Source organism: Prionailurus bengalensis, chromosome E1 (assembly GCF_016509475.1).
Source record: "Prionailurus bengalensis isolate Pbe53 chromosome E1, Fcat_Pben_1.1_paternal_pri, whole genome shotgun sequence".
In the NCBI taxonomy this organism is placed as follows: domain Eukaryota; kingdom Metazoa; phylum Chordata; class Mammalia; order Carnivora; family Felidae; genus Prionailurus; species Prionailurus bengalensis.
The window spans coordinates 15,483,669-15,498,487 of record NC_057347.1 but is presented as its reverse complement, the minus strand read 5'-3'; the positions used below and the strand labels follow the sequence as shown (position 1 = coordinate 15,498,487).

The following is a 14,819-nucleotide window of genomic DNA, read 5'->3' as shown; positions in this document are numbered from 1 at the left end:
GCTGGTTTTTCCCCTGAGAGCCCCCAGTTTTCCTGTTACCCTCAGCCTGGTGATCCCTCAGATCCAGTTAGATTGGGCCATCTCTCCTCAATGTCCCCCCGTGGCTGGAGACCAGAGGCTCCCGGATGCCTGTCCTGCCTTCCAGTCTTCCCTATCCATCTGAGGATTTGGCGGTCCCCAGTGCCTGATAAGCCCAAGAATGCCCCTTCGATCTGTCAAACAGTGTCAGTTATGGGAGCCGGCATTTCCCCAATGGGACCAAGTTCAAGAAATTTGCAATTAGATGTTACAGGCCTGCAGGGGGACAGAGCTGAAACATCAAAGAGGGATAGAAAAATTAATCCGAAACGCCCGAGAAGAGCGGAGCCCTGCATGATTTGCAGGAATCTCCGTGCAGTAGTTAATTTGTCCCTCTCACTGGGGTGGCTCAGCTCCTTTCAGCCCCTGCACAGCCCCCCCCACAGGGGAGAGACCAGGGATGAAGCCAGCCCCTGTCCCTCTCTGCTTCGATGCCAGGCAAGACGATGTGTCCTCCCTGGCAGCATATGAAGAGAGCTGTGCTTTTGTACCAGGGCCTGGTGTGACCCCTGATGACCCCTCTGGCATTTCTTTCAGTTTTCCCTGACCTTGTCTTGTGCTCAGCAGCAGCCAGAAGCTGTTGTAGCGTCTTTTAGAAGAGCAAATGCTTTTATCTCCTCCCCAGGGTGTGCTGCCTTGTAATGCCAGGCTCCGTAAAGAAGAACACCACAAATCCTGCAACTGGGCGCTGTGCCCTGACGGTTCCTCTGGGAGGCCCGGGGAAGTTACCACCCGGGCATCAGCTCAGGTCTGTCCTGAGACACCAGACATTTTCTAACCCCCTACCAGGTGCCAGGCACTGGTTGCACAGCAGTGAGCAAGACCAATATGGTGCTTGGTCTTAAGGCACTGATAGGAAGAGGTGAACATTATACATGAAATTACCCATGTGTAGCTACTTTGACAGTGGAAGCAGGCAGTGGGGTGAAGAAGGCAGGTGCTAACTTAATCCAGGGATTTGGAGAGGCTTCCCTGAGAATGTGATGTTTAATTTGAGTCCTGGAGGAGGGGTACATGTTAGATGGAAATAGGGGGAAGGAGCTTCTAGGCAGAAGGAATAGCATGAGCAAAGGCCCTGAGGTAGAAGGAACATGCCTGATAGGAGGCCACTGTGACTTGAATGCAGAGTGAGGTGCTAAAAGTGGGGGAAGGAAGTTGGGGAAGTGTTCAGGGGCCAGATGGGGCAGGGCTGGTCCCCTAGACTCACATTCTGGACGGGGAGACAGAGGGTCTCCCACCCGGCCTTGAGGTAATGTTTAAGCCCTGTGATGGAGCTATGCCTGGGCCTTCTGGGAACTCTGAGAATGGACTCTTGACCCACCTTGGAGGGAATCTTCACCATGCATCTAAAAGAAGTCTTGAGGCACCTGGGGGGTTCAGTTGGTTAAGCATCCGACTTTGGTTCAGGTCATGATCTCACAGGTTGTGAGTTTGAGCCCCACGTTGGGCTCTCTGCTATTAGCATGGAGCCTACTTTGGATCCTCTGTCTCCCTCCCTCTCTGCCCCTCCCCCGCTGTCTTTCTCAAAATTAAATAAACATTAAAAAATAAAAAATAAAAGGAGACTTTAAAAAGAATAGGAGTGACCCGGTGGAAAAGGGGGCTTAGGGAGAGGGGCAGGCGCTGAGGGTGGAGGGCACAGTGTGAGCAAAGGCCTGGACACAGCGTGCAGGCTAGAACGCAAGGAACTAGGAACAGTTGTTGGTGCACCGTGTGAGGCCAGGCCAGCCGCGAGATGAGGCCACCGTATGGGGGGCATGTACAGATGGGCGCTGGTCGCCACTGAAGAGTCTTCCTCGGGGCTTACAACCATGCCTATTATCTGGCAGCCACGAGTTGGCCACCTTTGGTGGTGTGGAGGGCCATTCCGGGGAACAAGATACTCAGTGGCAGCCAGGGCCAAAGGCATGAGCTGCAGCCTGACTGGACAGAGGCAGGGGCCTGGGGAGGAGGTTGAATGAGAGGACAGCTTGTCAGGGCTTGGTAGGTGACCAGATGGAGGCAGAAATGGAGGCCTGGAGGATGCCCTAGGGAAGCCTGGCAGGGGGCTGTCAGCAGCGGCTGGCCATGGGCTCCTTGGATCTGGAGGCCAACTAACCTCTGATCACCTTTATTGTTTATTTTATTATTATTATTTTAATGTTTATGTATTTATTTTGAGAGAGAGAGTGTGTGTGTGTGTGCGCGTGCACAAGTGGGGGAGGGGCAGAGAGAGGGAGAAAGAGAGAATCCCAAGCAGGCTCCAGGCTGTCAGCGCAGAGCCTGATGCGGGGCTCAAACTCACAAACTGTGAGATCATGACCTGAGCTGAAATCAAGAGTCGGAGGCTTAACCGACTGAGTCACTCAGGCACCTCTGACTTGCCTTTAGAAAGCTATCTAACTACACTCGGTCTCTTTACTCCACTGAGAAATGGGGAGCCTGCCTTATAGAATGGCAGGAGGGTCCGGCGCGAAGAGGTCTGCCGTGCCCTGGGCGGAGCCAGGCCCAGAGCTAGCTGGGTAGGGGTTGCACCCTCCAGGATGGATCGAAGTTGCTGGTGCTGTGCCCTCCCGTTTCTGTGTTGCTTGGCTTTTCTTTTTCCCATGCGGTGGGAGGCCTGAGCTTGGGGACCCTGTTTTCCAGGTCTCCTCCCTGGGCCCAGTGAGTCACACACAGAGGGTGTCCTGGCCAGTCACTTGAGTCCTTGAAATGCTCAGGTAGAGAAAACCTGCAGGTTGGGGTGAGAGAGTGTTGCCTTTCAGGGCCTGAGTCTGCCCAGTGCACAGAGGAAAGGCGGGCGCGTGCCCTTGCCCACTCCAAGGACTGGACTCCCTTCCTCTGCCCCCCAGTCCTGCCCCTTTCCTATTGTTCCCTTCCCCCAGCCCTGTGAGGACCGCTTGAGAAAGTGTTGGTCTAGGGCTGTGCTTCTTTTTGAATTGGAGACATAAGCGGTCTGGAAGTCTGAAGACCCTCAGTACAGCATATTGTTTTATTTTATGTCTTTGAGCCTTTGCACGCATGGGTCCTCTGCCTGAACGCCGTCCCCCTCTTTCCGTGTGGGGAAGCGCCTGTTCATCCTGCACAAGCCCTGCCTCTTTGGTCAAGCCATTCCTGATGGTCCTACCCGTGGTGATTATAGTAATCATCATTAACCACCACTGATTAAGCAATTGGGCATCTGCTGTATGCAGAGCGCCCTGTCTACCCTGCCTCGTTTAATCTGCATGGCGCCCTTTAAAGAGGCAGATCGGGAGATCCGGCTGTGAACAGTGCCTGCATTCTCACCGCTGGGAAGGGAGGGAGCCAGAAGGTAAAAACCAGCAGACTCCAGTCTGAGTCCTTCACCTTAACCAGCCTGCTCTACTTGCGGAGAGAGGACGCGCTCTTTCGCCCTCCTGACACTCACTGTGCCCACCGTGCAAGAACTGTTGGTTGTAGCAGCCTGGGTGGGGCAGTGATATGAGACCACCGGTGTCCACCTTGTGTCAGGGAACCACCCGGAAGGCGTCTACATCCTCACCCTCCTTCTCTGTGTCCTGCATCTAAGACTCTTGCCTGCTGTCACTTCTTTTTTTTTTAAGTGTGTTTGTTTTGAGAGAGAGTGTGGGGGGAGGAACAGGGAGAGAGGGAGAGATGGGGGGGGGGACAGAGTGGGGGAAGGACAGAGAGAGAGAGAGAGAGAGAGGAGGGAGAGAGAATTGCAAGCAGGCTCCGCGCTGCCATTGCCGAGCCCTGTGCGGGGCTCGAACCCATGAATTGTGAGATCGTGACCTGAGCTGAAACCGAGAGTCGAACGCTTAACCGACTGAGCCACCCAGGCACCCCTGCTGTCACTTCTTTAGGGAAGCCCTTCCAGAACATACCCCGACTAGGTTAGTTCTCTTATTTATACGTCCTCCTAATGCCCACCTGCGTGTCCCACCCAGCAGCACATCCCTAACACCTAACGAGCCCCAGTGGACACCCAACAAATATGTGCTGACTGCATAGCTCTTCTTGGTTTTCATTAAGTAAATACTGGTGTAACTGACTGGGCATCGGTGTCCCCAAGCACGTTACAGTTCTTCGAGGTGGCCACTTGCCATCTTGCCTGTCTCTGTGTCCCCAGCACTTGGCTCAGAATGTCTCAGAGACGCGGGGACCCTGGGCAGAGACTTGGGGCTCGGTCTGCTGCCGCCACTCCCTTTCCATCCAGAAAGATGGGACGGGTGTGAATTCTTGCCCTCAGCCCCTGGTCACAGCTTCAGGAGGCGGCACTCTCGCAGCCCATGGCCGTGGAGACTCTAGGGTCCCCCGGCTGTGCCCCAGCTCTGCCCCACCACCCGGCCTGCCCTCGCCACCTCTCCTGGTGCACTGCTGTGTTGCCCTCCTGCCCTCGAACCCTCTAGTTTTCAAACTGCTGTGTGCATCTCCTTTTATCTTCAGGGTTTGTTTTTAACCTAATCGCCACTCTTTCCTAGCCCATGGTCAAGTTCCGTTTCACTTATACGCCTCAGATCTCAGTCTCGATGATCTTCTGTGTTCCTCCCTCGGAAGCCTCACATGCTGTGGCCGTGGCCTTTCTCCATCCATCCGGAGGCCACGCTCCATGCTCCTGCCTCCCACGGTGCTAAGCCAGCACTGCCGTCTGTGCGGGACCCAGTGGCTGGCAGGTGTCAGAGCCAGCTTTCAAAGCGTCTGCCCTGTTCCCTGAATCCTTCCTCCTGACACACAGCTTCTGGGCCGCCCCCAGACTGTTTCCAGGGGGGCTTCGTGATCTGGCAGGGCTGCCTGGGGTTGCACTGTGGTGGCCTCAAGGCCGGCTGTGTCCTCTCTCCAGGCTGCAGACGGGCTGGTCTGTGCACACCTATCAGACGGAGAAGCAGAGGAAGAACCAGTGCCTCAGCCCCGCCGAGGTGGAGGCCATCCTGCAGGTGATCCAGAGAGCAGAGCGGCTGGACGTCCTGGAGCAGCAGAGAATTGGGTAAGGGCCACTTCTGAGCTGGGACGGGATCCAGGAGAGGGAAGCAGAGGCATTTAGTGTCAGATCAACACTCTGGGTCCTCGTGCTGGCTGTCACCATGCTCTGCCCCAGTGCCCCCGGGGTATAGATGCATGACCCAGCCCAGCAAAGCCTCAGAAGGCTCCTCTGTAAGAATTGCTCTCTGGACACATGAGCCCAGGCACATGTGAGCAGAAGTGCTCTCTGGAGGGCGCGTAGGTAGAGGCAGCTTCTGTGCAGTCTGCTCCCCCTTGGCCCCAGGCAGAGCCTGATCACCTCCGGGGAGAATATAGGGTTGCCATGAGAAAGAGGCCTAGGTGTTTGGTTCTGGGCTCCTCCTGTTAGGGACTGTATAACTCTCGTGGAAAGTGACTTTATATTTCTGAGCCTCAATCTTTTCCTCTTTATTTAAAAATATTTTTTTAATGTTTATGTACTTTTGAGAGACACAGAGAGACAGAGCATGAGCGGGGGAGGGGCAGAGAGAGAGGGAGACACAGAATCCGAAGCAGACTCCAGGCTCTGAGCTGTCAGCACAGAGCCTGACACGGGGCTCGAACTCATGGAGCCGTGAGATCATGACCTGAGCTGAAGTCCAATGTTTAACTGACTAAGCCACCCAGGCGCCCCAATCTTCTCCTCTTTAAAGTGAGGGGAAATAGCATCCTCCTCACTGGGGGTGGGGGTTGAGACAACGTATCTGCAATCTGTCCTCCATTTGTTCATTCAGGAGTTTCCACTGAGTGTCCCCTGGGTACTGGAGATACGGTGGCCAATAAGACAGAAGTGGCCACCAGCTTCGTGGGGGTTGTAGGGTTGCCATGAAGGGAGGGAGTCACAGTGGGCTGAGGGACCTGGGACCCTGAGGAGAGTGACCTATCCTAGGCTTAGCAGGGCTCAGGGAAGGCTCCCGGACACTCGGCATCAGAGGTTCAGAGAAGATCACTTTTTCTTTCTTCCTCCAGTTTCTTCATGCACCCACTTGCTCAGACCAAAACCTCTACATCATCCCGGATCTCCCTCTTACCCCCTACCCTCACGCCCCATTTCCAGTAATGCCAGTCTTGGTCCCCCTTCACTGGACCTCCCACTACCTCCTGCTGGCTTCCTCACCTGCACTACCCTCCCTCCTCCCCTCCCCCCCCCACCTGCCAACCCCAGTCCTGGCTCTCCACCCACAGCTGGAGTGAGCTTTTAAAAATGTCACTTGGATCAAATCGCCCCTCTCCTTAAAACTCTTCAGAGGCTTCATATTGATCTTAGAATATAATCCAAACTCTATTTTGTGACCTACAAAACCCTTGTCATCTGTCCCCTCCTCGCCCCTCCAGCCCCCTTTATCCCAGGCTCCTCCTGCTGGTTCACAGGGAGGTGGTCCTACCAGCCACCCTTCTGTTCTAAGGTGCCAAGGCCTTTGCCTTTGCCCTCCTCCTGGAGTGCCCCTCCCCCGCTCTTCACCTGGTTTGGCCTTGTCAGTTCACATGTTCTCGTTCTCGGAGAGGCCGTCACTGATCACCACTGGGCATGCCTGGGCATACAGTCCCCCTTAGACTTCTCCCCACACACTTAGTTGATTTTATACCACGCCCTCTGTCTGAAATCAGTTTGCACGTTGACTTCTTCATGGACTTCCTCGCTTTACCGAACATAAGTTCTGTGAGAGCAGGGACCATGTCTGTCTCTGGCTTGCTTGCTTCAATATTCCCAGTCCCTGGCACATCGTAGGTACTCAATAGTTGGCGAGCAAATGAATGATTAGGAGCTGGCCTGGGAAAGGGGTGGGGCAGGGAACAGTACCCCAGGTGAGGGAGTAGCACAAGGGGCAGGATACAGCGCTGGGGCCCCGTGGCAGCCACACCCGGGCAGTGGTCAGGTTGGGCACAGGAAACCTCCCACCTGACTCTGGTCACATTCCATCTGACTCTGTCCTGTGCTGCAGGCGGCTGGTGGAGCGGCTGGAGACCATGAGGCGGAACGTGATGGGGAATGGCCTCTCCCAGTGTCTGCTGTGTGGGGAGATGCTGGGCTTCCTGGGCAGCTCCTCGGTGTTCTGCAAAGACTGCAGGAAGGTAAGGCCCTGCTCTGCCTACCCGGTCTGGCCCTGCTCTGCGGGAGTGTCTACTGCGTGTCTGTGCGTGTCTGTGCGTGCACACGGTATCCTGTGCTTGTTGGCAAGAAGAACTGAGGCCTTAGGTCAAATGGCCTGTCTTCTAGGGCCACCTGTGGGGAGTGGACCTCTGGATTTCTCAGGCCCGGGTATGAATTCGGTTCTTCCGCTAGCTGGATGACTCCAGAAAACTTGTTTAATACGTTGAGTCTCATCTTCCTCATCTGTAAAATAGGGATAATGATAATACGTACCCTAGAAAGTTGCGAGGATTATTTATTCCATGCAAAGCTCTTAAAAACCTTATTTGGCACCTAAGTACTCAATAAATTTTATTAGTCATTTTAAATAAATAAAATCCACCTCAGGGCCAGTGTGCTAGGATAATACTTCTTATTCTGTTGATCTGCTCTCAATCCCTGGCCCCTCAAATGAGAATGATTTTTGCTGCCAAGTCAAATGGATTTTTCCCTTATCTTAGACTCCACAGATTATTCTAAATTGTGCCACATATTAAATTGGTTCCTATTGAGTCCAGGACTTCTTTTTTTGTTTTTTAATTTTTTTTAATGTTTAGTTTTGAGAGAGAGAGAGACACACACACACACACACACACACACACACACAGAGTGTGAGTTGGGGAGGGGCAGAGAGAGAGGGAGACACAGAATCCAAAGCGGGCTCCAGGCTCTGAGTTGTCGGCACAGAGCCCGATGAGGGTCTCGAACTCATGAACTGCGAGATCATGACCTGAGCCGAAGTCGGACGCTTAACCGACTGAATCACCCAGGCGCCTTGAGTCCAGAACTTCTTAAAGTAACTGTCTTTCCTGGCGTTTCTAATTACCTTTCTTTTCTTATTGACCCAAGAATAATGTGCCTTCCAATCCTCAGGATTATTTAGCATCTCAATTTTACTCTCTATGGCATGGAGCCTGCATTTTTTTCCTTCGAGACACTTAGTCTTAACTCCAGCCCAGACTAGTTGCTGCCTAGCTGTCATCATGGGACTTCCCTTGACCGCCTTCCTAGGTTAGAGACACTTTTCCCAAGTTACTATATCTTCCTCTTTCTTTTGTTTCTCACTCTAGTTTTACTGGCACCCATCTTTCATGTGTTTAAGCCTAGGGTTGGTCAACAAGACAAAGTTGGTCAACAAGCCTATCTTTTGGTCAACAAGACAAAGATAGAAACTTCTCTCTTAAGATTACACTGGGTAAGGGAACCGAAAGCAAATAATGATTAAATAAGAATATTTCAGGACATAATACATTCTGGGAACGTATTATAACAGGGATAGAAGATCGGGGATGGGGTGGGGTGGGGTGGTTAGAACAAGAGGACTGTAGAATATAGAGAAGTCAAAGAAGTAAACATGGACTTGGCCACATGGAGGCCATCGGCAGCCTTGATAAGATCATTTTGAGTCGCATTCAAAAGCTGGACGAGAGAACCAAGATGCAAAAAGGTCAATATACCAAACTAATAAGTGGGAAAGCCAGGATTTCAGATAAGGTCATTTTTCCCCTGTCTGTGACATGTGGTGAACTGGGCTAAGGAGTGTGGATTCGCTGGTGAAAGGTCCCAAGAACAGTGGAGATGCGGCAGGGCAGGGGGTGGGGTGCACTTGTGTGTCAGCTCCCCCTTAAGCCCTTCGTGGCCTTGGACCAGATACCAACATAGGTAGTAGGCAGAGGGACTCAGAACGCCTTGTTCCCAGCCCTCGGGCAGGTTCGGTTATATTCTGTGACTTCTGCCTGGGACAACGGGGCCCAGCAGCCTATTTCCTCTTTCTGCCCCCCTACCCCCACCACTGCTATAAATGTCCAGGTTTGTGGGGCCATGATGAGGGGACAGAGCCTTGTCTCTTCCCCTGGAAAAGTCTGGGACCTCTGCTGTAGAGGCCGGCTCCTGCCCTGACTGCTGAAGAGTCCTTGGAGAGCCATTTCCTAGGCAACAGTGGCATTCCCGGGGAATGACCTCAGCTGCATGGGGGTGGACAGGGTACAAAATATTCTTCTAGATGCCCCGCCCCATGGTATCCTGGAGCACTGGGCTGGTCCAGAGACATTTCTATTTGAAATTGTTCTTATTTTGCAGCAGGCTGATGACCTCGTTTTGGCTTGGGTGGTGAGGCAGGGAGGCCTTTGAGTTTCTGAGGGGAGTTGCTCCTGGGTAGAAGTGGAGGAGAGGGTGCTAGTTGGGGCCACAGACGAACGATGGGCATTTGGAGGTTTTCTTCATCCATCCTTGAGAAGATTGTGTCATTCGCTCATTCATCCATCCATTCATTCTGCAAACATTCTCCTACGTGCAGGCCGTTCCAGGTGCTGACAATACCATGAACGAGAAAGGCAAACAAACCCCTTGCCCCCGTGGAGATTTTTTCCAGGGGTGGGAGAAGAGAGACAACAGACAAACACACCGTGAATTAGAGCAGGGCAGTGTGGTGAAGTATGACCACGAAGGCCGCTCTGAGCTCAGAGCTGAAGGAGCCAGCCCTGGGAAGATCCGGGTGGAAAAGTGTTCCAGGCAGAGGGAGCAGCAAGCATGAAGTTCCTGAGGTGGAAACCGGCTGGGGCATGTTCAAGGAACTGACGAAGGCACCTGGGGCAGAGGCGGGCGTGCCGATGCCACAAGAGCTTCGAAAGTCAAGGTCAGGAGTTGAGCTTTGGTTCTAAGTTTAATAGGGTGCCAGTGGAGTGTTTTAAGCAAGGGTGTGATGTGATCTGATTTGTCTTTGTACATGATGAGCCCAGCTGCTGGCGGCTCATCCTAATCCGTCTGGCGAGTGGGTTGCAGGGGGAGATAAAGTGACAGTGGGAGACCGGTTAGGCACTGCCTGTCATTAGGGATGAGACAGTGGGGGTGGAGATGAGGCAACACAGCCTGGGGGGGGGGGTCACATATTTTCACTGTATCTAAGCAGGTGGGGACGGGTTACAGAGGGTGATCTAGGGTCCCGGGAGGGAAAGCAGGTCCTAGGCTGCAGATGGGCCGGAGCAAGAGGCCACTCCGTCTGCCCTGTGTGATAAAGGGGCGGTGGTCCTCCTGGGCTTGCCAGTGAGTGCCGTTCCTGTGCACATGGGCGTGGGTTGCCGTCCCAGCTCGGCCACAGCACCGGGACCTTGTACAAGGTCTCTAGAACTTAACCTCTGGGCTTCTGTTTCTTCACCTGTAAATGGGGTAATAAAGCTTCTTACGTCATCATCCGGTGCGTGTGAGGAGGAGGTGAGCTAAGGCGGCGGAAGCCCTTAGCAGAGTGCAGGATCCATTTCAAAGACCCAGTAAAGGATGGCTGTTGCTGTTATTCATCCACTTCGAGGTCCTGGCTGTTCAGACCCAGGATGGAGCTGACCTTCCACGTATCTCAGATAGATTTAGTGACACCCTATTGTCTCAGCTCAGGCTGCCAAAACCAAATGCCACAGACTACGCAGCTGCCCTAAGAGAAATTTGTTTCTCACAGTTCTGGAGGCTGGAAGTCCAAGATCAAGGTGCCGGCTGATTCACTTTCTAGTACAGACTCTCTTCCTGGCTCGAACACTCCTGGCTTGTCACTGGGTCCTACTTGGCAGACAGCGAGCTCTGGCCTCTCTTTTCTCATAAGGACACCAATCCTACTGGATCAGGACCCCACCCTTATGACCTCATTTAACCTTAATTACCTCCTAAAGACCCCTTGTCTCCCGGACAGTCATATTGGGGGTTAGGAGAGCTAACTGATGATACTCTCCATCAGTATTTGAATTTTTAGGGGATACAATTCAGTCCATAGCACCCCACATTTTCCTTATTAGAACTCATGTTTTCTTGTACTTAAAATTGGAGCTCCCACAATTAGTCGTATAGTTCTGATAAGTCATATAAAAGTTTCCAGATGTCTTTGTAGCTCTTCAGCGTTGGATGTCCTGAGCCAGCAGGGAGATGCCTTGGTTTCTGTCAAGTACTTCATGTAAATGTTAACACTCAATCACTTACACAACTGTTGTGGGCTAATTTGGGGTTAGAGGAATCCAAAAGGAGAGGTGTCTAGAACAGTGACTTCCCTCAGGTCCTGACAGTCAAGGTGGGCAGACTGTATTGTCTAGAGTGATGCTCAACACGGCTGGACCAGCGTTCCAGGAGGAGAGCAGTGGGGAGGTCTGCCTGTAGGAGCTGGTTCCTGGAAGCTGGCTGGGCTTCTGAGAGGCTGAGAGCAGAGTGAAGGGCATTTCGAGGAGGGGAGAACAGCACAGCAGAGGCACATAGCTGGAAACAGGCTGGGCAAGGACTGGACGATAAGGATGCAGGGCCCGAGGACGAGGAGAAGTGGGCTGAAAGAAGGAAGGACGTAGGAGAAGGCATCAGATTTGACTGGGGAACGGGAGCCTTGGGGGAGGGACAAGACAAGATCCTGGGGACTGGAAGACGGGGGGGCAGGGCTGAGATCTTTGGAAGGAGATGGGGCTCATTAGAAGGAAGAGGTGTCTTGAGGGCCAAGCTGCATTTGAGCAGAGTAGACAGGTCTATATGGCCCTGGGTCCCCCGGGAAATGGCCACAGAGGTGCAGACCCCCTGCCAGGGTGGGGCCACTCTGCCAGGTGGTGATCACTGACAGCCAAGTCCCAAGAGAATCAGGAGGGAGCCCCTCCTGATTCGAGCCCCTGTTCTAGTTAAAGGTTTAGCTAAAGCTTTGCAGGGGCTCTACAGTGTCTGGGAGGGGAGGGACGGTGTCCTCCTTTCACTTATCCATCAAATATTTATTGTAGGTCTGTGCGTACAGGCACTGGGGATACAGTGTAAAGACACACAGACCCTGCCCTCTGGAGGGGGTGTTAGACGATTATGGATCATTAATTACAGTTGTGGTTGGGGTTACTGAGGCAGCCCTGGGGGACTGAGAGAGCTCTAACAGGGCACTGGACCTAATGAGGGGCATCAGGAGCCCTCCCCTCTGGGCTCACCAATTTCTAGGGAGCTTCCCCTGTTTATTTCCACATCCACTGGCCACCTTCTCACCTTTTGCCTGCAGCCCTGGGTGCTGGGAGGTGTGCAGGCGTGGGCAGGCTGCAGAGAGGGGATGCTGTGGAGACCTCCGACACAGGAAGTGTTCAGATCCAAGCCCGGGGGGCACATGCGCAGGCGCTCCTGGCCACACAGAGCTGTCCCCAGCAAGAGCCCTGACGCATTCAGCAGTCACAAGCTAATGAGTGTGCTGGTAGAACCCATGCCGGTCCTTGGTGCAATGTCCCCTCCGTAATTGGGTCTGCACGCCCAGGCTGCCAGCCCTCATTACCAGAGGGCTGTGGTGGGAAGGGAAAGGGGCTGGCTGGTTAATTAGAGAGCCCTGGTGCTTCTGATTGCTTAGGCGCTGAGTCAGCCAGCTTTCGGTTTGATTGAGAGTCTTCACCAACCATGGCGGAGCGGGGGCGGACAGGGCCGCGGGAGACCCCACCTGAGCCCAGGACGGCGTTGTCACTGTGCCGGGGAAGCAGTCACGGTTTGTCTGGTCTCGGCCAAAATGCGGACCCAGAGGGGCTTGCGCATGAAACAGAGGTCTCTGTAATGTGTTCGCTGAGTCCATGTGAAAGAGGGACTCTTTCTACTCTGCTTCAAGCCCTTAGGGACAATCCAGCTTCTTGTGGGGTCAGGCATCCTGCACAGGATAGGGAAGCCCGGCAGGAAGGGGCCACGCCCCGAACTCGATTCCTGCCCCCCGCCCCTGCTCAGGGCCCTGAGGAGGTGTGTCCTTCGGGGGAGCTGGCAGTGACCCCCACCCCCCGTACTAATCCCCATGACCTCATCTAACCCTGATCACCTCCCAAAGGGCCCCCTCCAGACACCATCACCGTGGGGGTTAGGACGGTGACACATGAGTTTTGAGGGGGCACATTCAGCCCCTGGTACCTGCTGAACAGAAACCCTGGGGGGTGGGGGCACTGACCTGTGTGTAACAAGGGCTCCAGGGGATGCTCATTCTCTTTGGGTTTGAAAACCTCTGCTCTAAGGTCCTGGCCCCAGGCCCGGCCCAGGACCTCTGCCTGTCTCCCTCTCCTTGCCTTCCCCCACACCTCCCCCGCATACCTCCTCACCCCCCACACCACACACCACACACCACACGCCCCAGCTCAGGGTCTCCGCACCCTCCCTCAGGCCATCCTCGCTCTTGCAAACCGTGGGCCCCGAGGCCGAGGCCATGTCTTTCTCACTTTGTGATGTCCTTTAGGGTTTATAAAGCTGTTTCGCAAAACTTTTTGAGCCTCAGGAGAAAGCCGTAAGGAGAGCAGGGGGCTTCGTCTGAGGTCATGCGGCCCAGTTGGCTGACCCAGCCAGGTAGTGGGGAGCTGGGTTCCCCGGGGGTGTTCGCTGCACCGTGCTTGCCACTCCTTCATTTTTTCAGACCAAAGCAGCCACCTCATCTTCCTTCCTTGGAGAAGCAGGGCTATCTTTGTAGAGAACACAGAAGAAGAAACATACTCAGTGGTTAAATATCAGAAACTTTCTCTGAAATCAGGAATAAGACAAGTGCTATGTATCTTTATCCAACATTGTGCTAGAAGCCTGGCCAGTGCAATCAGGCAAGGGAAGAAACGTATGGTACAAGGATTGGAAAAGAATAGCTAAAACCGTCATTCATTATCTCTGAAGAACATGATTATGCAACTAGAAAAATCTGAAAGAATCTAAATACAAATGGTTACGGGGCGCCTGGGCGGCTCAGTTGGTTAAGCGTCCAACTTCAGCTCAGGTCATGATCTCATGGTTCACAGGTTCGAGTCCCACGTCGGGCTCTGTGCTGACAGCTCAGGGCCTAGAGCCTGCTTCGGATTCTGTCTCCCTCTCTCTCTGCCCCTCCCCTGCTCACGCTCTGTCTCTCTCTCTCTCTCTCCCTCCCTCTCAAAAATAAATGAAATTTTAAAAAGTAAATAAATACAAATGGTTACAATTAGTAGGTGAATTGATTAGCAAGGCTATTGCATACAAGTTTAATATACATGTAAAAAAATCAGTATTTCCATGCATCTGAGGCAAAAATGAGAGAAAATAAAAAGTCCAATTTATGACAATAGACGCTGAGATGCAAGAGGGAAAAAGAATGGTCTCTTGAATGAATGATGCGAAGCTATTTGGATATGCATATGGAAAAAAAATGTGTCTTGACTTTTACCTCATAGTAGGCACAAAAGTCAATTCTAGATTGAATATAGATTTAAATGTAAAAGGTAAAATTACAAATACTTGGGAGGAGGGGCGCCCGGGTGGCTCAGTCACTTAAGGGTCGGACTTCGGCTTAGGTCGTGATCTCACGGTTTGTGAGTTCGAGCCCCACGTCGGGCGGGCTCTGTGCTGAGAGCGATCCTGCTTTGGCTCCCCTGTCCCGCTCTCTCTCTGTCCCTCCCCTGCTTGCTCTCTCTCTCAAAAATAAAATAAAAATATTAAAAATAAATAAACGCTTTGGAGGAAAGATAGGCAAAAAAGGATACAGGGGAAGTCGCTTAAAGTCAAAGAGGGGGTGCCTGTGTTAGCATGGAAGATGCGTTCAGGGACCCTGCGTACACCCGGGTGGCCCTGTCTGGGTGCCGCCCTCCCACCTGGACTCTGCCCGGTGCCAGCAGTGTGGCTGGCTGGCTGCCCCAACCACCACTGGGGGAAACACCTTTTTGAGCCACTTTCCCAGGACCTTCAGGGG

The 14,819-nt window shown here is 53.2% G+C and overlaps 1 protein-coding gene across 4 annotated transcripts in view; it reads left to right on the top strand.

Moving 5' to 3' along the window:
- RPH3AL (rabphilin 3A like (without C2 domains)) overlaps nt 1–14,819 on the top strand; it is a 122,630-nt gene that overhangs the window by 32,441 nt on the left and 75,370 nt on the right. For all 4 annotated transcript variants that reach the window (XM_043583500.1, XM_043583498.1, XM_043583501.1 and 1 more), the window contains exons 3-4: nt 4,880–5,023; nt 6,981–7,110. In XM_043583500.1, the coding sequence (XP_043439435.1) occupies nt 4,880–5,023; nt 6,981–7,110 (274 nt within the window). The remainder of the gene's footprint in view (nt 1–4,879; nt 5,024–6,980; nt 7,111–14,819) is intronic.